Raw genomic sequence first — 23,944 nt, forward strand, 5'->3', positions numbered from 1 at the left:
TATCTGGTATGATGGTGCGGACCTATTTAGTTCTTGTAAAAGCAACAAAGTTCAAAATATTACATATTATTCACATACAGTCTTTTTCATTTCAAAGTTTTAACATAAACTTTAAAGTAAAGCACATTAGAAACATTATCAAAGTATTGTTTGCGCTATACAAATTCTGTGTTGATTGGTTGATTGAGACTTTTTCTGCAGTGGCCATTATAATGAAAAATTGGCAAGTCTGTCTATTTGTTAAATTTCAGGATTGGTATTCATTGTTTTGGATTTTTTTCTTAAAATTTTACTTTAAAGAGAGCACATAATTCATAAAGAAATAGTTAGATCTCCATAACTTAAAAGGTCAGCGAAATAAAGATCTATAATTTCAATTTGATTGTTAAATGAACACATCAAATTCAATTCAATTATAAATCAACATTTTTATCCAATTAAAGTCCTTTGTTGTGTATTGATTTATAAAAATAAAATTGTCGTGGCAGTATATATGACCCATGTTTGTCCATAAATTATTGTCCTCCCTACAATTTAATATGTAGGTTCAATCTTTAATAGACTGCAAAGTTGCTGAACTGTATACCAATAGAACTTAAATTTTTCAGTTGTTATATACATGAATTTAAATATATTGTTTTTAAATATTTACTTGCAATTTGTATATTTTACACTCAAGCAACAAGAACATCAATAAAAGCGTTAAAATAAGCCTATCTCTAAGTGTTCATTCATAACAAATTTCATTCAGCATATTATTTTATTGTATCAAATTCATTATTTCATCCTCTCAAATTCAATATTTCATCCTCTCAAAGTCTCAAATTCATTATTTCATCCCCTCAAATTCATTATTTCATCCTCTCAAATTCATTATTTCATCCTCTCAAATTCATTATTTCATCCTCTCAAATTCATTATTCCCTCTTATCAAATTCATTTTTTTCATCCTACCAAATTCATTATTTTATCCCATTGTTTTATTATCTTTAAACAAAAACTAAATTGGAATTTGTCATTTTTCACATAACCCAATCATAAGACCAGCTCCCTATTGGATAAGTGTATATCAGAATTGAGATTTTCGGCGTCTTCCATAAAATTACAACATTGTATAAATTTATTATTTTTCACATGACTACAGCAAAAACATGATTAAAGGGGAATCTCCTTTCTTCAAAGGAAAGTTATTGTTTTCTTATTCGTAATAAGGAAAACTGGTCTATTTAATAGTAACTCCTATTCAACCTGTCTATTCGCCCTGTCTGCTAAATGATAAATTACTCTCAATTTGCTCGCCGCACCTTTATAAACATTAACTTGTGCTGCCATCTAGAATATGATCACATGACTGGAAAATGGTATTCTATTGGTTGAATAGCTTATGGCCCCCCTGCATTGCCAAAATCATAACAAGCTTGTCGTTTTGCAGCCAAAATGGCGAACCCCAGAAAGTTTAGCGAAAAGATAGCGTTACACAACCAAAAACAGGCTGAGGAAACGGCTGCCTTTGAGGCAATTTTAAAGGAAGTAAATTGTGCTACTAAGGTAGGTGTTCAATATTATAAATTCCCCACGTCTTGTCGAAATACTGAGTGAGTGGAGTAATAAACAGTCGCTTCCGAGACAATTTTCAGGCGTATAATTTTAGAAGTAAAATGTGTATTTTTCTCTTTCAGCCAACGCCAAATATATATCCTAAACAGCATTTACCTATAGCACAAAATCTAGGAGCTTATCGAGGAGGATCATTACCTAATGTCAACCAAATCGGATCAAATCAAGGAATTGATTTACAGGTATGAGTCGTTTTGACATTGCCCTAATTGTTCTGTGTCGATTTACCGTTGAACAACATGGCGTCGACTGTTATTAGGTTATATGACTTTTTCTGGCCGCATATTGACTTTAAACTATTGTATTATCAATTAATTAAAGAAATGTTTTGCCATTATTTTCAGACGGCACTTCAACATCTTGAAGACATGAAAACGGGTCGTCCAAATTTGACAGACAGATTTCACCGTGACCGTCAGAGACAGACACCCTGTCATCGTCGCGGAATCAACATCATGGATAAAAGAGTATCCTTTAATTAAATAAACGATCATGGTAATCAGGTGTCTGGATTAATTAATTGATCTAATCTCTTTACACTTCCTGGAACTCAAGCTAACGGTAAATCTTTTGGGAATTGCATTTATCAGTACAGGCTTGTAAAATAGGTCAAATTGTAGGTCAGTAGAAATGAAATGACACAATTTCTGTAATATTTTTTTTACAAATAGGATCAGGCTAAATAAATGAATCCTCAATATAATCAACAGCACTTCTTCCAATATTGATATCATCAACTAATCTTGATAATTACTAGATAACAATGGGTAGTTTCTACAGCAGGTGTGGGAAGCCTAAGAGGATTAGCACCTATTAACATAACAATTTCTTTACCAAGACCAAACTGTAAAGGAGTCTTGTTCACTACAATACATTGTATACCGTAATAGTCACAGCTATTTTTTTTTGTAGCAGCGTAGGGTATTTTTATTAATCTAAAATGCAATTTTTCAACTTTCTGGTACCCTTCTTAAAATTTGAGACCTATTTTAAAAATCTTTTACATCACGTAGTTTGATCATTTATTTAATGGACCTGGGCCCTTATTCACGAAAACTTAAACTAAGTTACAATCGAAATTTTAAGAAATACTGCAACTTCATTGGATATATGCAAATTGATTTTACTGGTCAGCCAATCGAATTGCAATATTTCTTAAAATTTCGATTGTATCTTAGTTTAAGTTTTCGTGAATAAGGGCCCAGTTATGATTTATGGACTGCCACTGTACTTTTACATTAGATGAGTACTGATGAATATCAAATAATTACTTCAATATAATGAAATATTTTAAATGGTCAAGGTGGTTTTAAAATTTAATTAGAGTGCTTTTGATAGCTTCAGACTTGAAAGTGAATATCTTTTGCTAAATTTCTTCCTTGTATTTTTCAAAATATTTCGAAATGCTTTTACTTTAGTGTTACATAAAAAAACCATTAGTTTAGTAACCTGAAATAATGAAAAGAAATGAAATGGGGTTTAACGTCCTACTGTTCTGCTTCTAACCTGGGCTAATGAAGACGGGCATACGCCATACAGTGTGCTATGAGGGAAATTTTGCCCGGGTAGCGGCACTATCGCCTACTCTTATATCGAATTCCAACTGCCAAGGGATCTTTTACGTGCATTCCAATGTATACACAGGACCTCGGTTTTTCGTCTCATCCGAAGGACTAGACAGCTGTCCTTGTCAGGCCCTCCGTCCTGCATCACTGACAAGGGTAACCACGCCGGAAAATCTGGATGAACTTTCCCGGCCAATGCAGGGATCGAACACCCGACCTCCAGGCTAAACGTGAAATAACAGATATATTCTGCATTAATGCAAACAAATAAAGTACACAATGTAAAGATCATGACTTTAATGATAGATGTATAATATTTTAGTGAATTTTTATTGAAATTTTGGCTTAAGTCTATTTTATGATTTGTACATATTAAAGTTTTTGGTGCTAGTTTCTGGCATGTACAGGTACATGTAGGTAATATTGTTTTTTTTTTCAATCTTATTAAAACACAGATCCTATTTCATTTCGTTTTTTATAGTTCACAATTTGTCTTTACTACACTAGGATCTGGAAGAGTTGTTATATAACCTGCGTTCTGGATGGTTTGAGGGATTAACCAATGAAACGGTCTGTTACGGCAGGTTTTTGACGTGAGGTGCACAGAACTGTGGGTAACCCACTAGAAACATCAATGCTGATTGGTTAATAAAATGTCTGACATCATATGGTCAAAAGTGACTCGTGTGACCTCTGACAAGACCTTCCAATATAACCAGTCAGATCTTCATGTAGTAGAGGCCATCGAAAGTGAAAGTACATGTAATACAAAACGAAATATAGATCTGTATTTTAATCAGATTGGGATTTTTTAAATGAAAGAAGAAATGATATATTTGAAGAAAAAATAAATTCCAATTTTTCCCATTTTAAATTTATTGATAACCCTTTTTGTTAAAACATGGCTTATTTTTTACTGTAAATGTATTGAGTTTTTTTTTTAAATGCATATATAGAATTCAAAATTTAGCTCAGTTTAGTAAGGAAAATACTGAAATTCCAAACAAGCTGAAGTGAATTGAATTGTTTTTTTTTATAAGTTTAACAGTCCAAAATTTGAAGTTTTAGAAAATAAAAATAAATTGATGATAATGTATTTAGTAAGCAAACTACTGACAATCCATATGTTTTCATAATACTAGAATACTCCGTATTGTTATGATTACTGTGTTTTCATACAGCACCCGATCAGTATGCTTATTATACTGAACCATTTCAACTAAGAGTAACATCTAAAATGTAATAATAATACAGTCCCAACTTTATTTATATTTATATCTTTATAACAACTTACAAAGTACTCTTAAAGTTGGTGTACTACTTATTTATGCCCAGGTAGGGGGGTCCCTACTGTTGACTGTTATTATTTGAAATATAAGCGAATTATTAAAATATAGAAACTGTACCATTTAGTCAAGAAATGACATAGTTTGTGTCAAGTGGAGGTTAAACCCCATTTCTCTCTCCCCCCCTCGCTATTTATGTCCTTTTCGATAATCCTGTTTACATTGGCCCAGTCGGAGCAGAACAGTACGTAGGACATTACACCCCATTTCATTTCCTTTTCAATACGTAACTATAATTTATGTTCTAACAATAATTATATATATTACTCTAGTCACCTGTCTATACAACTCACTAATTAACTACATTGTTGATTATATTCCCCTTGCGATTTGTCACATTAATTTGAACATTAAGTATTTGTTTGAAAAGGACTTGTGAAATCTTGATGAAATGCTACAGTGTAATAAACATTGGTTGTATCCATACCAAGTATACATCAATTGTTAAATGCCTCGCACAGATTATAAGGGTTTTTTTTATTGGTTTGACAGTCCAGTTTGAGTTTTAGATAATAAAAATGAATTCATCATAGATGTATGAGGTAAGGAATTTATGGCTTGCAAAGAAGCTATGTTCATTTAAAAACAAAGTAATATTCAAAAATAAAAAAAACTCTTGTATAATGTGTGAAGAGTACATGTACATGTAGATACAAACTGTCTTCATATAAAATTAGTTAAATCCCTGGGCAATAAATATACAATGTATAATGATTGACAGTATTTTATGGTGAAAGTCTCCATCAACATAATATCTGCTTGAGTAATCATACAAATATCATACTTATTATGCAACCTTCGAAAGTAATGCCTGTCATTTTGTACATAAGGACCTATCTAAGGTCAACATACAATGTCATTTAAAAGCAGTGGATATATAAAGATACATTATGTTACATGTATGTAAATATATAGTAGTAATGTAATCCTTTTGTCCCTACAGCCACAGTTTTGATTCTGCTCTTGAACTTATGAACATTAGAACATCTTTATTAATCAATCTTTTACCATTCAACATAATAAATGGACCAATTAGATTTTGATGTCTATTTCAGCTGCTGTATTTGCACAATGTTGAGGGTTGGATTGTTTTTAGATGTTACTTTTTTTGTACATAGTGTATTGCAGGGCTCAGATTGTCATTCGCCAAAGTTGCAATTTACGATAAAAATATGAAAGTAGCGATTAAAAAATTAATTATGGCGATAAAATTTTGGTGTACTGGTACGCTACTGGCGATTCTTTTTGAGAACTGACGGAAAAAATCTTAAAATTCTCATGGTACATGTATATATCCTAGATTAACCATTATTGGGTGTCAATCACGTGGCAGCATACTATAAATTAATTAACATGCTGATAAATCGGATTGTGTCAATGAGTAATACTTACCAATGGTCTCGGATTAATGATTAGTTGATTGATAATTGCCAACAACATATGTAAAGTCTATCTCAAGTCATTATTTACTCCTAATAATTAATCCATTTGATGTTTCGTTTTGTCTTAAAAAAAAAATGGAAATAATCAAAATGACTGACAGTTCTTTCCAAAGAGAATTAAATATTTTGACAGTTGAATTTTGTTTACTGTGGCGTCATGTGGTATGTAAAATATACAAGCATGCCTAATCGGATATTTTTGTTTAAAATTATATTATCACCATTGGTCGGAAAAATAAGTACAAGTCGAATAGCCATTTGCTTCAAATTACCGCCGCAGGGATTCAGATTCTGAAAATAAAAATAGGCCTATTGTACTTGCAAAACATAAAGTTATAGAAAATTGGCTATCCTTGGATGAGAATTGATGTATAAATACTAAAAATATATTATGCAATACGGTGTGCAAATAGACTAAAGTCACTAAAAATAAAATTTGATCTTAGTAAATCATCTCAAGTTGTTGTGTATTGTAATTATATCAGTAATTGTTTTATAATAGGCCCACCTGAGAAATAAAATTGTTGCATGTTGTCTTTTTAATCACACATTTTTGGCAGATAAAATATTCCAGTTGGTGGAAAAAAAAAATAAGAACATTTTTGTAGACAAAAATTATCATCCATTTTGGCAGAAAAAAATTGAAGCCAGTAAACCCTGGTGTATTGAACATTTTTACAATCGAAAAATGGAGTTACATACAGAATTTGATAAATCCTGATTATCAGACTCGTAGTAGAAAATCTATCATTAGCATTATTCATGTGGTGGAGACATAATCTGTTCATGTGTATTCACTAATATTAATAAAAGTATAGGCAGTATTCGGCTATTCCCCAAGCAAGGAACTTGACAAGACTCTATTGGGAATAGAGTTTGTTGCTAGAGGAATATTACCTGTCGGTATACGTTTTTAATTTTTAATTTGATCCCCAACCATATCACTGAGATCTGAACCTGCCTGCACTGTACAGGGATTTATCCACCCATCTGCAGCACTAACAATAAAGAGTTAATTCGTCACAGTCTTGAACTTTATCCTCTAATATTTCTAATGAATTTGCAATTTTAATCATAGCAAAGTTTGTAAGCATTGTATCTAATCATCTAACTTTGCACAACATTCTAATTGGATTTCCTGATTTTACATACAAAAAAAATACTCTTCTGAAGTCTCATACAATTTTGTATATCTGAAATTCATTCTGCACATTATCCGAAGAAAAATACATTTTAAAAGTACGTTCATCATTTCTGCTACATGTACTTGTACATTCGGTGTGCTGTTAAATCAATTAATTGCCAGCATGCTTGGTGTCTGCCAAAAGAAATTAGGCGTACAATGTCATTACTCTTAGTTGTTAGTTTTGACTATTTTACTCACACTGGGTTGAGCAAAGTATTACTTACTATGTTTTAACGACTTCACATTTTGGCACATCTCTTGGTTTTTGGCTATTAGGTATTTTTTCTTCGTACATTTATCCCTTTGATACTTTATTTGTTCTGGTACACATGTCTACAATAATTTAATTAAGTCCCCTTTTGTATTATTTCATCTGCCTGAATACGATTAGTTCTAAAAGTACATATATGTCATAAAACTCATTTCTATTTTTTATTCAGACATTAATGTTTGTCGACATACTTATTTTTTAACCCATTTTCTGTGTTCCTCATAGTTTCACATAACCATAAAAATATTTAATCTACAATTTACAAACTGTACTTTTATATGGTACTGTGTCCGCAGGTTAACTAGAACCGATTTTGGGTCAACTGTGATTCTGTGGGTTCTTATCTTGCCTAAGAAAATGACTTTATAAGTTCCAAAATTGCTTGATTTCCTGACATACAAATATTAAGAATTGTCATAGAGCATATATGTACATTAAGATCCACACAGTGTGTGATGTTTTTTCATAAATCAACTGATTGGCTGTTTTAAATTACTTAGGTACTTAACTGGAAAGCTGTAGCACAAAATATTGCATGTGGAGGTTGAGTAGGTGATTTATGGCTTTTGTTGAATTGAGTAACAGACATGATGTAATTGGAAATATTTCAGTAATAGTATCTCATGTAGATCCTAGCAGGCTACTAAGTAGCATCTGACATAGCTACATCATGTTGATTGATATCTTGGATGTGCTTCACTTAGCTCAAGACATTCTCATACACGTAGGGCATCATCTGCGCGAATTTGGCTCCAAACAGATTTTTTTTAGACTTACGTTACAATAATTTATGTAACTATTACATGTGCTAAGTCCATCATAGTAAAATGTACAGTGTACAAAAGTTGTATGTTGTTTGCTTATAGCTTAGGGTAAACAACTTTGCCAGAAAGTACATGTATGTTGTTGATCATTCTCTACCAAGGTTTCATTTTCCTGGAGCAAATTTTGATAACTTTATATGTATTAAAGTATCCAATGGTCATTTTAGGGACTTTAAATACCTAGTTTATGTTCATAGATTAACTGATGGTCATTTGAGGGACTTTAAATCCCTTGTTTATATTATTAGATTATGTGATGGTCATTTGATTGATTTTGAATCCCTTGTTTATATTATTAGGTTATCGGATGGTCATTTGAGACCTTTCAATCCCTTGCAAACTACAGTGCAAATTACGATCAGTGACTTTAAATTTAAACTTTATTGAATTGGTACTAAAAACTAAATTGTTGATTCCATCAGATTTTATTTCTTGATTTTTTTTGGTATGACAAGCTGTCTTCTTCATTGAAAATTTTATGTGTAAAGATAAAAGGTGTCTTCATTTATAAAATGAAATGTGGTTTTACATCCTACTTTTCTTCACAGGCTGGCTTAATGAAGACGGGCATACATATGTATGCCATGCAGTGTGCTACTCTGTGAGGGAAATTTTGCCTGGACAAAGGCGCTACAACCTACTCCATCAAATTCCAACTTTCACTGTGTACTCAGGACTTTGGTTTTTCGTCCCACTGAAATTTTCTCAGCCAACACTCGGAGCAAACATGAGACATCCAGGCTTACTCGCTGAGCCACCATGGTGCCCTGTCTCCATATATATCTGATTTTGTGCTCTATCAACAGAGTAATGAAAATGAAATAAAATTTAGCAAACCAGCCAATTTCAGCATCATCTGTGCCCCATTGTATTGAGGTTGCCCCATCTCAATGATCGAAATAACATATCAAATCAACCCAATATTACAATTAAGGAATTTAATTGATTATGGCTATTGGTTATATCATCTGATTAGTTATCTTGGTTATATTATCTGACCATTGATCTTGGTTATATCATCTGACCATTGATCTTGGTAGTGTTGGGCAAGGTCATGAAATTATTCCACATCCTTAGTAAAAGTAAACATTGGGAGGTCAAGAACAAATAAAAGATCAAATTCAGTTAACCACAATATGATTTATTCAATTAAATGTTAATCTGTGAAAATTTAGCTTTTAGGTTGTTTTTCGAAGAAATATCACCATTCCTTTCATATTTTTATTGACCTGCGAGCTTGTTCTAGAACTTTGTTTGATGTCATTATGTAAATTTGTATTCCTTCCAAGATTCCTGTAGATTTAATTGTATTTGTACTGCACCTTATGTATGTCATGTATGTATCTTGGGCATATGAACTGTTACTATACCTATACAACCAATTCTATAGCTTAGTGATTAACTGCACTTAGAAATACCTACATATACATATATTATTCATTTACATATACATCTAGGATGGTTATTAAGGCAATAATGGATATATAGATGGCTAATAAATCGCAAACTCAAGGGTATTTGAATGACGTAAATATTATAAACTTGTATCTACATGTACGCAGTTGACTATTATTCTATCATGGAACTCAACATTGAAAATTATCCCCAAAAAATGTCCAGTTGATAACAGAAAACTGTTACAATAAGATAGACGGTCGTTAAATATACATGATAGAATAAAATAAGTGAAAATATTGTTTTATTGTAGATCCATTAGGAATGGTATTCAGTAGGGACAAAAAGACTTGTTTAAATACATACATTATTGATAAATTGTCATTATCAGTGGTAAATAGTAAAATACAGTGGTGATAGCAAGCATTGATTTTTCCTATTGAGTGGTTTCATTTATATTACAATCTGTAGAGTTACAGTGTAAACATAATAACTATTACAGATAGCACTTCCGTAAATTTGTGAAAATACATGTAACATAGAGCGACATTGGTAAACATAACCATACAAACTGACTGACAATATAATTTAATGATAGACTTTATTTCTAATTCCATTGATAGTTCTTTAAAAAATTGTTATATTTTCGAAGGTTACACATTACGGTACATGTAGGTTCTTTATATAGCCGTTCTGATGGGATGAAAACCTGAGGTCCCATGTACACATAGAGTAGGCCGTAGTGCCGTTGCCCGGGCAAAATTTCTCTCAGTTTAGGAGCAGAACAGTAGGACGTTAAACCCCATTTCATTTCATTTCAGGTTCTTTATATGGGGAAATCTTGCATAGACAGGGCTTTTTAACCTGGAAATATATCAGTTTATCTATATGATTGTCAATCCAGAATACTTGACTTACCTACATGTACATGTACCGTACTTTATAGCTCAGATTTGGGTTAGTTTTGATGTGGATATTTGAAATAGGACAAAGAAAATGCCAGTTTTGTTTAATTAGTAGAGCTATCTCTCGACTTCTTGTATTATTAATATTGGGAGCCTCAGTGGCTAAATGAGTAAGGTGGTGGCACAGTAAACAGAGGTCCCGGTTTATTGCATTGTTGGCCGAGAAAATTTATTTAAATATTAGATTTACATAAAATGCGAAGGACTCAGGAAGTCTTTATAACCCTATTTCACCAATAAACATAACCTGGGTAGTGTCAGTTTAGTCTGGACTTTAGTTTGCTTACTTTCAGTTGATATTGTAAAGAACTTTATAAATTATTCTCAAGGACATTCATTTCCTTTTCAAAATGTTGGTTACCCAATCTAACACTCTTATTTTTCTAGGTTAATCTGATGTGTTCTCAAATCTACATTTTACCTAATGTGTTCCCAGCTTAAATATATGTCTTTCTTTTGATCAAATGTGTTCTGAAATCCTGTGTTTACCTACATGTAATGGTGTTCTTTTCTGTTTATTTTACCAAATGTGTTCTCAAATCCCCGAGTGTATCCGGTACCTAATGTGTTCTCAGCTTAGAAATCTTCAGCTTACTCTAATGTTTTCTCACATTTAAACCTGGATTTTTTGAAGATGTTAAATTTGTTCTCAGTTGATATGTTCCTAATGTGTTCTCAGCTTAGAAATCTTCAGTTTACTCTAGTGTGTTCTCACATTTAAACCTGGACTCTTTGAAGATGTTAAATTTGTTCTCAGTTAATATGTTCTATTTGCACATTGAGGATTGTTGATACAGTATATGTACAAATGGTGAAAGATTTATGTGAAAATATATAGTCAATATTATTATTAACAATAATAGCCATTCTTGCCGAACATTGATTGTGAAACAATGCGTGTAAAGAATTTGATAGTACAATGTAGATGTATTGTATAGAGATCAATTTGACGAGTTAAAATGGTGGCTGGGTTACTTTTACAACATTGTGTTTAATATATATAAAGAAGCAGTAGCGGAGTTATTGATTTTTGTTGCTGCCTTTATTCTAGTGTTATTGTAGGGTACTATGATAAACCAGGAGAACTCCAGGTTTTTAATTAAATTCTTTTGAGTTTTTCTCTTGTCTCAAACTGTGGTGGCCTACTTCCATTATTAGACATCCAATTACAGTAGGCTAATACCAGTACACATTAGGTCAATATTTGTAGGTCAAGTTAATTGAGCATGGTTCTTCACAATCAATGTCTGCTGAATTCTATTAATTAGTGAGATATTTTGGAGGGAGAGGGGATGTCCAGTCACAATATGTTATATCCTTATTAATTAATTAGTAACCCAAAGAAAAGTCTGAGATTAGCCATGTAGGTGACCATACTAATTGACACATAAAATCATAGGATTTGACCATTCATACATCTGATCCAATTCAACATACTATGCTCCAGTTTCCAGATCATGTCAGATCTAATCAATGCATTCAGGTTATTAACTTGCTAAACATGGATACTGTACTACATGTACATACATGCACATATATTCTGTTAGTCTTTCTCACTAATTACATACTGTATAGGAGATCCCAGGTTCAATCCCATTCATTTGGATTTACCTGCTTGGTTTAACTTTATGATTGTTGCAAGACGGCATGTCTGACAAGGAACAACCTCTAGTCCTTCAAATAGGACAAAAAAAACCTGGGGTCCTGTATACACATGTAGTCTGCACATAAATTAATCTGTGACAGTTGGAATTTCCTTGTAGGGTACTGCATGACAGTAGCCCTGTTGGAGCAGAGAAGTAGGACATTAAACCCCATTTCGTTTCTTTCCTTAATTTATATTGAAAATACAAGATGTCATGTGGAAGATTTATGTAGATTTGCATTGCCAATGAAAATGAAATGTTCAGTATTCAGTGATTTATTGAACAGTGTATTTAGAATGTAAAACTGACTATTACTAGTACAGTACATCTAGACTGTCTCCTCTGTATCAATAATTAATGTGACATGTTCTCTCATTAACATTCACTGTATTCAGGTTAATTTATTCACAAGATTAACTGTTGGCTTCAACATAAATAGGTCAACCTGTTTTTTTTGGTTAAAATTTTTAAAAGTTCGTTGACATATTTCCTGATCACATTATCTACGTAAAGATTGTATTAAGAAATTAAAGTAGGCGTACGATAGTAGTGATGCTTTAAATGGCTGTGAATAGGCTAAAACAGTATTATCAATGTTGTCATACTGGTATTGGTCTAGTAGAGATAGCCTCAAGTCATTTACTAACAAAGACATAGAGTGGCATATTGACATCAGCCTCATGAAGATAGCAAGTATTTATGGTAATCATTAAAGAGAAATAGGAGGATTAATATAGAATTATATGATAGGTCATACCACTATAAGACTTTATATACTTTACAAATTATAATATAAATCTATTTATGATGTAGGGTTTGTAATAATAGAAATAAACTGTTTAAATAGATTTACATACATATGTAGTTATATATATTTACAACATGTTTTTTTTGTAAGATTCGGACATGACATAACATGGAAAGACTTTTTTAACTGAACTGATTGTCATAAATACTGTAGGTTTTTTTTAACATAAGTTCCAAGTTCTCTCCAAAGTTCAGGATGTAAAATATTATTTTTATATTAGAATGAGAGAAAATTTTAAAAAATCCTGCAATGATTCTTGTTAATTTTCCTATTTGAATACCTATACATGTACATATCCATTACAAATGTATTTATTGATACTATTAGTAGTTACATTACTCAAATACATGTATATTGTTATTCTCAAAGATCACATTATTCTGTTATTATTATTGAATGAGTTTATCATATCTATTTTTAGAATCTTACTTGGGTAGCCTACATTGTAAAATCAGAATTCACATGGTAAATTGTGAAATCTCAAGTTGATAAATCAATGAGATTGTTGACAAGGATTCTTTTTTAGAATATTTAGACAGTTTAGAAAGGACATGTAACTTCAAATCATGTCATAGTATTTGGGCCCTATATTCTAGCGATACAATTCACAACAAAAACAACTTTTTTTTGTAATATAGTAAATGTAAATAAACTAAAAAGAATGAAATACAATAGAACATTTATTGACTTGGATATTTTGTTATAATTTCCTATTTTTAGCCATTATATTGACTTAGTTTTATCAAGTTGTAGTTATTGACATTTAGACTCATACTTTTATCTTTATTGACGTGACAAATATAATATCCTTTTGTTTCTTTATTTTATCATAAATACCCAAAGATTTTCTTATTTTTCAATGGCCGAGTCTTTTTAATTGTTATTTTATGATTTATCTTTTGTTGTGACAAATTTGGTCAATTCAGCAGTGTTTCTTAGTTTGTTTGTATGCATTACATTTCAGATATTCCAATTAAACAGTTTTCTTTTGATTAAAGTACTTTCCCACAAAAGTATTTGAAGCAAATTTTTGATAGATTTATTAGTCCAAATATATCATCAAATCACCCGGTTTGTACATGGGAAGTTATCTTTAAAAGGAAATAAGAAGATACATGTACATGTATTTTAGATTTGTGAATATGAAAAATTACATCAAATTTATCATCAATGAATATTTAATGTTGTGCTGATGAATAACCAAAGATTTCGGTTGATTACGATTCTTTTTGAATTGTTTTATATGACATTGTGACTGACTCTTTTATTCACTTGATTGTTGCTGGTCAGTTATGTCCCACTAGACTCTAAGACATATTTTGTCTTCTGCCTTTGGAAGCAAGCAGGTGACTATAATAATGGTTTGTACGTCCGTCTGTCTATCACACTTTTTGGAACACAAAAACTCTGCTTCTAATTGAGCTACTTGTAGTTTCCTATAATGATTTGAAATTAATGACACTGTACATGTAGTTGCAATTGATACTTTGAAAGATGTAAGATATGATTAACTGATGTACATGTAAACATGTACTGTATGCTGTTTGTGGTTTTTATTCTATTTTGTAACCTTAACCATGTGTTTAGGCTGAAAGTTCGCCGTATGGCTCCACATATCTCTCACCGCCACCGGATACAAGTTGGCGCAGGTAAGAACTTTTTTTTTCTTAGATTTTTTTTAACCCATTGATCTTATTGAGTTGTTCATGTTTATTCATTAAATTCTCTTTCAGAAATACTTTTAGGCTGGCAGAAATCCACCTGTAATAATAGATGAAAGAAGTTACCGTAAATCATGCATTACCTCCCTTCATTCAGAAAACATGCACATGCATTTCGTATTTTAGTAACAAAATATTTACATTAGATGTAAGGATTACATGTACAATACTGATGTTGAAAATTTCACAAAATGAGGTCAAAATGTGACTCAGTGCCCTGAAACATACTGGTACTCAATGATAATAACCTCGGCTGTGGGCCATCAACTATTGATTGTCTTATTTTTCTTCAGCTTGATACTTGCTTGCTAATATAAAGAATGATCACTTTATTATCTTTATACGTACTCTAGATAAAATAGTTTCCTAGCTTGCTTATATTCTCAATATAGGCGTAAACTCAAACGTATGCTGGTGTGGTGAAATGCGGGTGAAATGACATGTTAATATTTTTTTTAACAATACATGTAGATTTGAACTAATTACAGTGTGAATAGTATTTTACACATATTCGTTGTTCAATATCTAATGTTTATTGGGTTATTGGTTAAAAGAATTTTAATTACATTAACATACATGGATAATATTTTAATCATATATCATGACATATGCAATTATACATGTACAGTATATACCAGTAGTTATTCACCATAAAGTTATATACATGCAGTATATGGTACATCTACTATATAAAATTCTATATTCTTGCTTGCATGACCAATATGCATCAATATTCTTATAGTGAAGTATCTCTTTTCCAGTAAATACGTTCAAAGATGTTCAGTATAAAGACAAACATACATCTACACACTGATCAAATAAACTAATAAAGTGAAATATACTGATAAGCTACATTTGTAGGTTTCAAAATGTGTATTATGTAATTGAATATACATGAAGATCATTGATGGCTTTATATGCCATACATTGAAATGTGGTTGTATATTGCCCCCCCCCCCCCCCCCACCCTCTCCACAGTTTCTTTTGGACATTTTAGATTCAAAAAGTTTTTAAGGATTGACTAGAAATTATTTTCAAAACGGTACAGTTATGAAATGCAGTATCCTGTTTATTTCAATGATTTCCTACAATAACTCTGCAAAGGAGACATTTAATTTCCAAACAGCACTTTCATAGTTATTGTGGACACTGTAACTAATACGGTTATTATTTATGTTAACTCTAGAAAATTTTTTAAAATATTTCCGGATCATGGATTTTTACACAATGTGGTGTCTGCAAATACTGAAGTTTATTGTAACCTATAAAAGAACCATAAAGTGATAACAGTATATGGACTGCTTGGCGATTTGCTGCCATTGGTGTATGTTTCATTGTCTGGAAATATATCCTTATTGTTATCTGGACTGACCTAAGTGATTTATTATTGACAGTTATTAGTGATGGTAGATTTAACTGTGTAATATCTTGACTACAGCAGAATGCGATGTGCTATGTTTATAGTATAACGTACATGTAGATCACAATACAATATACAGAAGTTCCTTTTTCATATATTATATGTACACATTCATATTAATGACCACTGCATTTTATAGTAACCAAAACATGTAATATTACAACAACAAAAAATATTCAATCAAAATTTCTTCTCTTCAATTCACAATAACATAGATGTACAAATATCAACAGATATACATGCATTGCATTTACTGAAAGCTAAACTTGAGTGTAATGTGAATGTAACCCAGGATCACAACAGTGAAAACATTTATGTATAAGAGTTCTCGCTATGATGTGATGTATTTAGTGAATCCCAACATCAGTATTACAACAGTTACATGTAGGTCCAAATTCAAAATACTATCATATTTGTACAAGTACACAAAATCAACAACAGACTTATCCATACATACACTTATCAAGTCTTTTATTTATGCACAACTAACAGCTTTCTAGCACTGCATGCTTTTTAGTTCCAATTTAGCATTATAAGCAATTTTTATCTACAAGTATGCTAGCTTCTTTTAATCAGTAAAATATTAAATGTATTATTATATTTACAGTATTCATTTGATTAAACTAAAACGTTAGATCAATATTGAATTAGTTTTGCATTTGTCTTTATATCCGGTACACACATGTAAGCTATGTACAATGTATAAAAAGTACAAAATTTATGAGTTTGTAGTAGGTACATCTCATTTTTATGCCTAGACTATTTTGTGTTTGTATCAAGTGAATACTGTATAAATTCTAGTAGTTTAGTATTACTATTACTCATCTTTTTCTATAATATTCTACTATAACTAAATTATTCAAAGATGACCATGAACCCACTGATTTTCACTGTCTCAATTAATTTTTTGGCAAAGAGACAGAGTCGAGATCCCTCACAAAAACAAATTTAAATATAATTTGAATTACAATGTATCATGATAGCTACATGTAATATTACCATATCAATCACATACCTAGTTATCTTTCATTAGGGATTTTTATTAACACCAGATCATTTGTGACTTGTGTCATGTTTTGAGTTTGAATCTGACTGGGTTTCATGTTAAGTAATTACAGTACCCAGTTACATGTAGTCACATAAAAACTTGTAATATATAGAAAAAACTTGAAATGTCATTTCTTTCATAGTCCAAAACAATGAATCAAGTCCAGAATCATTCATGACAAGACTTCAAATTGTAGTTCTTTATTAGAGCTGGATGTCTGTCAAGCATGACAACAACAGCTTAACAGTATCACACTAGAGGTAGATATTGTAGTTTTTGCCTTAAAGTGAATGGCAGTTGTTCTTATCCATCACTACAGGATTTAATAGAAACAATTCCATTTCCAAGACTGTGCAATCATTTCTTTCATTACTCATTGTGCAGTGAATAAACATGTTATTGAGATCGCAAACTAAATCAAATATTCTTCCTTCGGGGATCCTTGGCTCCTTGGCATGCATTGGAGCAATGTTAAGTTGTTGGGTTTGGAGACTCAGCTTAAGTCATCTTTTATTTGTGGTCATTGTATTTGTTTGGCTACATGTATATATGTATACTCTAGTTTTCTTAGAAATTTTTTCTTCTTAAATACTTTCTGAAATATGTTGATTATTTTTTTTTACATGTAGCAACATTGAATTAACATTCTGTTATTTTTAGTTGAACTTTGACTTGCTGAAACAAAATAAAAAGTAGAAAATCAACTTATTAATTGGACATTAAATACTGGTAGTCTGATTGATATGAAAAAACTGTTTTCACATTTGTGTTGGCAGAATAAATGTTGTATTGTTGAACATCAGCCATGTTATTTGTTTGCCCACATTGTAAAAGTGCTATACTGCTGTTGACATACAGTCTTCACAATTGCATGTGAGCACATATATCAAATTTATATGCATTGTCTGAATTGGTATGAGGAAGAAACCTTTTGGATTTCTGCAATTTTTGATATTCCTCTTAGAGTTATTACCCATGATCTATTTCTAGGAGCTTTTAACTGCTCTATTATCAAAAGTGAGCATCCCATTTTCTTGGTGGAGACGCCAAACTGCCAAACTAGTATCAGTCTGATTATACCATAGCAATATTATTATGAGAATGTTTCAATTGCAAGAATTTTCACAAACTTGGTAGCTTTATGTGTTTCACAAAACTAACAAATTAACTGGGTGTGCTATTTATTTATTTAAACAGGCATTATGGAAGAGCGAAATCTGCCTATTGTAGGACTTTCTTTGTGCCTTAAATGTTATATAAATTATTATTTAGACATTTATTAACATGACAAGACCATAATGAACTCTTTATGCGATCGGATGGCTCCGATTTTAAGTAGATTAGAACAGTTCAGCCCTTTAAGGATTTAATTTAAAAATGGAGAAGCGAGGCTAAGTCTTAAATGACTAGTATGACGGTTTCGATCAATGCACACATCTTGTCAAAACTACAACCATTGAAAACTTTGCTCGGAGTAATTTAAATGAAATTTTCAATATATTCAATTGGCATTATCAATTTTGGGAAATATTACAGTGAGAACGGCCAGCTCTTTATTTAAATCTTACATAATGCCCCTTTTAAAAAAAAAATGATTCAACATACCTATTGAAATTCATTTTATGTCTACTTATTTTGAATCAGCAAGTCAACAATGTATGATAATTTTAGTTTGTAGTATTTAGTTGATTCTTTTAAAGTAAATTACAACACAGAAATAGTCTTAAATTATCACTGCTACGACTGCATTGAATATTAACTTGGACAATATAGCACCCATTGTGTACATGTACATTTAATTATAACTGCTTTGAAATGCGGTCTCAATCCATCAGAAACAATACATTTTGCATACTGTAAAATATTGCAATCTCTGTATACACAGTGAACCCTATATTTGTCCAGAATATTTATATTTGTTGTCAAAGCGTATACAATTTTGGACTGGAGCAATCAAGACTAAGATGCAATCGACTATATTATTGCTCAAGTGTTTTATAACATTAATTAAAGTTGAAACATATTTACAGAGCTTATTCCAGAGCAATCAATAATTTAGCATTTGCATTTTAAAAGCGGGGCTTCAAATTAGTTTTGAAATAGAGTTTCTGTAATTTACTTTTTCATTTTAATTTGATTTTGCTCCTTTAGCTTGCATTTTATTTTTTCCACCTTTTTTTTTTGTTTTTTCTCTTCATTGCCTGCTGTTATTACCATTTTCCAGGAATTACCCGTATCTTAACGGTGCCACACTCTCACGGTGAGTTAATTAAACATCCCTCCACCCTACTGCTTGATTTACTCCCCAACACCCCATTAATAATATAACGAACTAACATAAAGACACAATACAACACAACTTTTACATTGAATTGGTTGAATTTCATCATGGTTTTGCTTGGTTTCGGGTTTTTAAAACTAGAACTTTGATGTACGTGTGTCAACAGCATTTTTTGTTATTTTAATTGGTTTTCGGGTGTTTGTAGAGGCGAACTCTGTAGAATACGTGTGTGGGTAACTGGTGAAAATAGGTAAAGCACGAGGAAGAATACTGTAATTCTGTTTTTGTTTCAAAGTAAAAAAAGTCAATTATAGAGACTGATTCAAGCATAGTTTACAGAATTAATGGTGTATTGAGTTGCAGATTAACAAAATAGAATAAAACACTGTGGTTGCATACATGTATAAAGAATAAATGCATGTACATGTATTGTTGTTCCCATTTACCAGGACAGATTTCAGAGGTAGAAAAGCATGTGTTACAGATAATGTCAATTGAAACAAAAGAAACTCCCCAAAACAAACATGTCAGCATGCATAGAGAATTAATTAGATTATAGTATAAATATAAGCCAGATCATCATAAATGTAGCAGTGTCCTGACGGGAACACAGCATGTAATTATAATATAAAACAAGAAAAATTCTATTACTTGGTTTTAAAAGACTCACACGGTTGGACAAGGGCCCATACGGTTGCTGTCTGACATTGCTTAAACATTTTTATACGCTCACATGGAAATGTGGTCGTATTTGCCGTCACCCCTGTCCGTTGGTCCGTCCGGCGTCCACAATTTTTTGTGAACACTCTGCAGACTAAATTTATAATCTGATAGTTTTGAAATTTATATATATGAGATGAAGAGGCCGGTTTAATTTCAGTAATGTCTGTTAATTTCTTCTGGAGTTATGGCTCTTGTTTCACTTTGTTGCACCTTGTGAATGCTCAAAGAACAAAAGTTATGATACGATCTGTATGAAATTTATATGCATCATTTAAATTAGTGAAACGAAGACATCTATAGAATTTCAGCAATTTCTATCAACTAATTTGAGAGTTATGGCCATTGTTTTACTTTGTTGAACCTAGTGAACGTTTGAATGACAAAAGTTATTGTCTGATGCGTATGAAATGTATATGCATTATTCAAATTAGTGAAATAAAAAAGCCAGTTGAATTTCAACAATTACTGTACATTACTTCCAGAGTTAAGAATCTTCTTTCAGTTTGTAGAACCTTGTGAGCCCTTAAATGACGAAAATTATAATCTCATCTGTTTGAAATTGTCTTGTAAATGCCCCCAATTACCTACAAAAGAATTAATATGCATCGATTTAGCTGCTGTGGGCGTATGTTTCATTGCCTGGCTACATATATTTAAGAAATTGAAAACTTACCCTGTAATGACCCTGTTAGATTTATTGATTGGAAGAATTATTGGTTGGAAGAATTCTTCCCAACTGAAACTTTTAAGTAAATGAACAGAATTTTATATATTAATTATATTGTTAAAATTATGGTGATATTATTTTTATTCGGATTTGTTCATATGGACAGTTTGTCATGATAATCCAATCTTCCAAGCTCCACAATGGCTCATATTTGAACTTTTTCTGCTACAGTTAGACAACTTGCATCATTAAAATTCTTAGAAATAATATTCTAAAATGCAACATTTTTAATTTATTTTTTCCTACTTGTTGCGGCACAGATATTTCATCTAGGTTTAAAACTCTATTTGAACATTGCATTAGACTATTGTATACTGGAAGTTTGTCGACTCGTTTGGTGAGACTGATGGAAAAGCAATTAACACACGATCTATGCATAATGATTAAATATTTCCAACACCATAACGATAGACTGCTTTGTTTTATTTGTGTTTAACATAATCGTTGTGGCGTGCAAATTAATCCTATAATAAAATTTGTAAAGCAATGTAGAACAAAGCTAATGGATGTGGGTGTAATTATAGCTGATAGATGTAATGTACATATAAATTTCTACTAACTGGTTTTGGTAGTTATCAGTTTTAAATATTTCATGTCACTTAGTATGGTATTAATAATACTAGAAAAATCAATGTTAAGGGTGTTGAGTACTCTAAAATGCGCACTTTAAAGCTAGCACTTTAAGTTTTGTTCATTAGATATGACATGTTTTGTTATTTGGGGTGATAAACTACATATTAATCACCAAAAGAATACCAATTTTATTTACCGTGTTCCAAACTTGGCTCAAAAGCACGATAATAAAGTTTGCTGATGCTCTAGATGCTAAAGTTAATATCTGATTGACTTAAAATTTATACACAGTGTTTAAGGTCATGAGATGAAGACGCCTATCGATTTGCAGCGATTTCCGAGTTATGGCTCTTGAAAAATCTAGTGGATGCTCTGGAGGTTAAAGTTAATATCCGATTGACTTTAAATTTATACGCATTGTTTAAGGTCATGAGACAAAGAAGCCTATTGATTTTCGGCGATTTCCGATAGTTACTGCCAGAGTTATGGCTTTTGATCTCTTTGAAATATCTTGTTGACGCTCTAGAGGCTAAAGTTAATATATGATTGACTTCAAATTTGTACTCAGTGTTGGGTCATGAGACACAGAATCCTATTGATTTTCAACGATTTCGGATAATTACTGCCAGAGTTGTGTCCCTTGATCGCTTTGAAATATATTGTGGATACTCTATGAGGCTAAAGTTAATATCCGATTGACCTTAAATTAATACACACTGTTTAAGGTCATGAGATGTAGAAGCCTATTGATTTTCATTTATTTCCGATTATTACTGCCAGAGTTATGGCCCTTGACTTCTTTGAAAAATCTTTAGAACCTCTAGAGGCTAAAGTTAATATCCGATTGACTTGAAACTTATACACAGTGTGTAAGGTCATATAACAAAAAATCCTGTTCATTTTCAGCAATTTCCGATAATTAATTGTTTAAGGTCATGAGACAAACAATCAAAACAAATTCTAATGTTTTCTGATAATTACTTCATGGGTTATTACTTGTAATCAGATTTTCATGTGTTGTAAATGTTATCATTACTGACAAAAGCAAAAATATGCGACAACACTTGTTGACTGCTCGGATGACTTAACTGCTGTGGACGTATGTTTTGTTGCCTGGCAACCCATCTTTTTCTTTTCGCTTGTATCTCCATCATTACACAACATATGGTTGGACTGTTATGTGTCCTCTGGGTTATTTTACACATGGAACAAGTATGGAAAGTCTTAATAAGATTGGTGCTGAAAAGTTAGTGTATATCATAGACTACTCAATACCTTTATATCCAGAATAATATATACCACAGGGTACATTTAATTTAAAATTTAGGATTGTTATTATTGTCACAAAGAATTGCAATTAAATGTGTACAGGAAAAACTTAACGACAAATAGATGTAATAGTTCGGCTGACAATCCCCAGTTCTAACCTTGACGTGGAAATACAGTCCACCTAATGTTTTTTGGATGGATTATATATTTTAAATATTCCATGAAAAAAACGAATTTCCATGTCAAAGTTTGAATTGGGGTTTGGCTGCCGTGCTATTTTTAATGGCTGTGAAAACAGTTGCATGATTAGATTTGAGTTGAATTCATGCAAAGTTAAAACCAATAGTTGAATTATTTGTACCTTTCTTTAAATTGGTGCTTAACTCTAGTGCTTTGAATAAGTAACATTGGTAAGATTTGGTGTTTGGTGATCTTCGAAAAACCTAATGATAATTAAATATATAGTTGTCGTTTTACAGACACTTCTTTGAATTAATTCATAAATTGTAACAATTCTAAAAATAACCAGCTGTTTATTTTAAAACTGTCTTTAAGTTGAATGAACCACCTTTTCTTAGATAAGTATATGACTAGATGTTGCTATAGCAAAAATGCTACGTATATGATTTTCTTATAAAAAATTCCACTTATCCTGTAAACACTATCTTGATTTCTTTTATAATGAAATGATGATATAGCGTACACTATTAATCTGCTGGCAGATACTGTATTTTGTAAAGACTCAATTTTTATGTTGTTGCCCCCCCCCCCTTTCGAAGAAAGCAGGCAACTATTAAAATGAGTCTCTCCAACTGTCTGTCAATCACACTTTTTGGAACACAGTAACTCTGCTTCTAATTGAGCTAGAATTTTCAAACTCAGTGTAGGTATTTATTAGTTGCATGCGTTGATGATGAGCATTTTCTACTAAGGTAAACAGAAATACGCAATTTGATTGGTCGATGCTTTGGAACACGATAACTGTTTTTCGATAATGCACATTTTCTAAAGTTCCATTACCTTGACTAAGTTCAATAATCAATATTTTCTGCATCAATTATTTGGATCATGTGCAATTTGATTTGGCGAGACTTTGGGGCTCAACAACTTTGATTCT

General features: G+C 31.6%; 1 protein-coding gene across 6 annotated transcripts in view; it reads left to right on the top strand.

Annotated features, from left to right (window-relative positions):
- The first annotated feature begins 1,394 nt into the window (after positions 1-1,394).
- LOC126818002 (CREB-regulated transcription coactivator 1) overlaps positions 1,395-23,944 on the top strand; it is a 36,771-nt gene continuing 14,221 nt past the window's right edge. For 4 of the 6 annotated variants that reach the window (XM_050545172.2, XM_050545174.2, XM_050545177.2 and 1 more), the window contains exons 1-5: positions 1,395-1,548; positions 1,680-1,799; positions 1,962-2,084; positions 14,653-14,714; positions 19,479-19,514. In XM_050545172.2, the coding sequence (XP_050401129.2) occupies positions 1,438-1,548; positions 1,680-1,799; positions 1,962-2,084; positions 14,653-14,714; positions 19,479-19,514 (452 nt within the window). In that variant the 5' untranslated portion in view covers positions 1,395-1,437. The remainder of the gene's footprint in view (positions 1,549-1,679; positions 1,800-1,961; positions 2,085-14,652; positions 14,715-19,478; positions 19,515-23,944) is intronic. The other 2 variants (XM_050545175.2, XM_050545176.2) reach the window with 1 other exon arrangement.

Source organism: Patella vulgata, chromosome 4, assembly GCF_932274485.2.
Source record: "Patella vulgata chromosome 4, xgPatVulg1.2, whole genome shotgun sequence".
In the NCBI taxonomy this organism is placed as follows: domain Eukaryota; kingdom Metazoa; phylum Mollusca; class Gastropoda; family Patellidae; genus Patella; species Patella vulgata.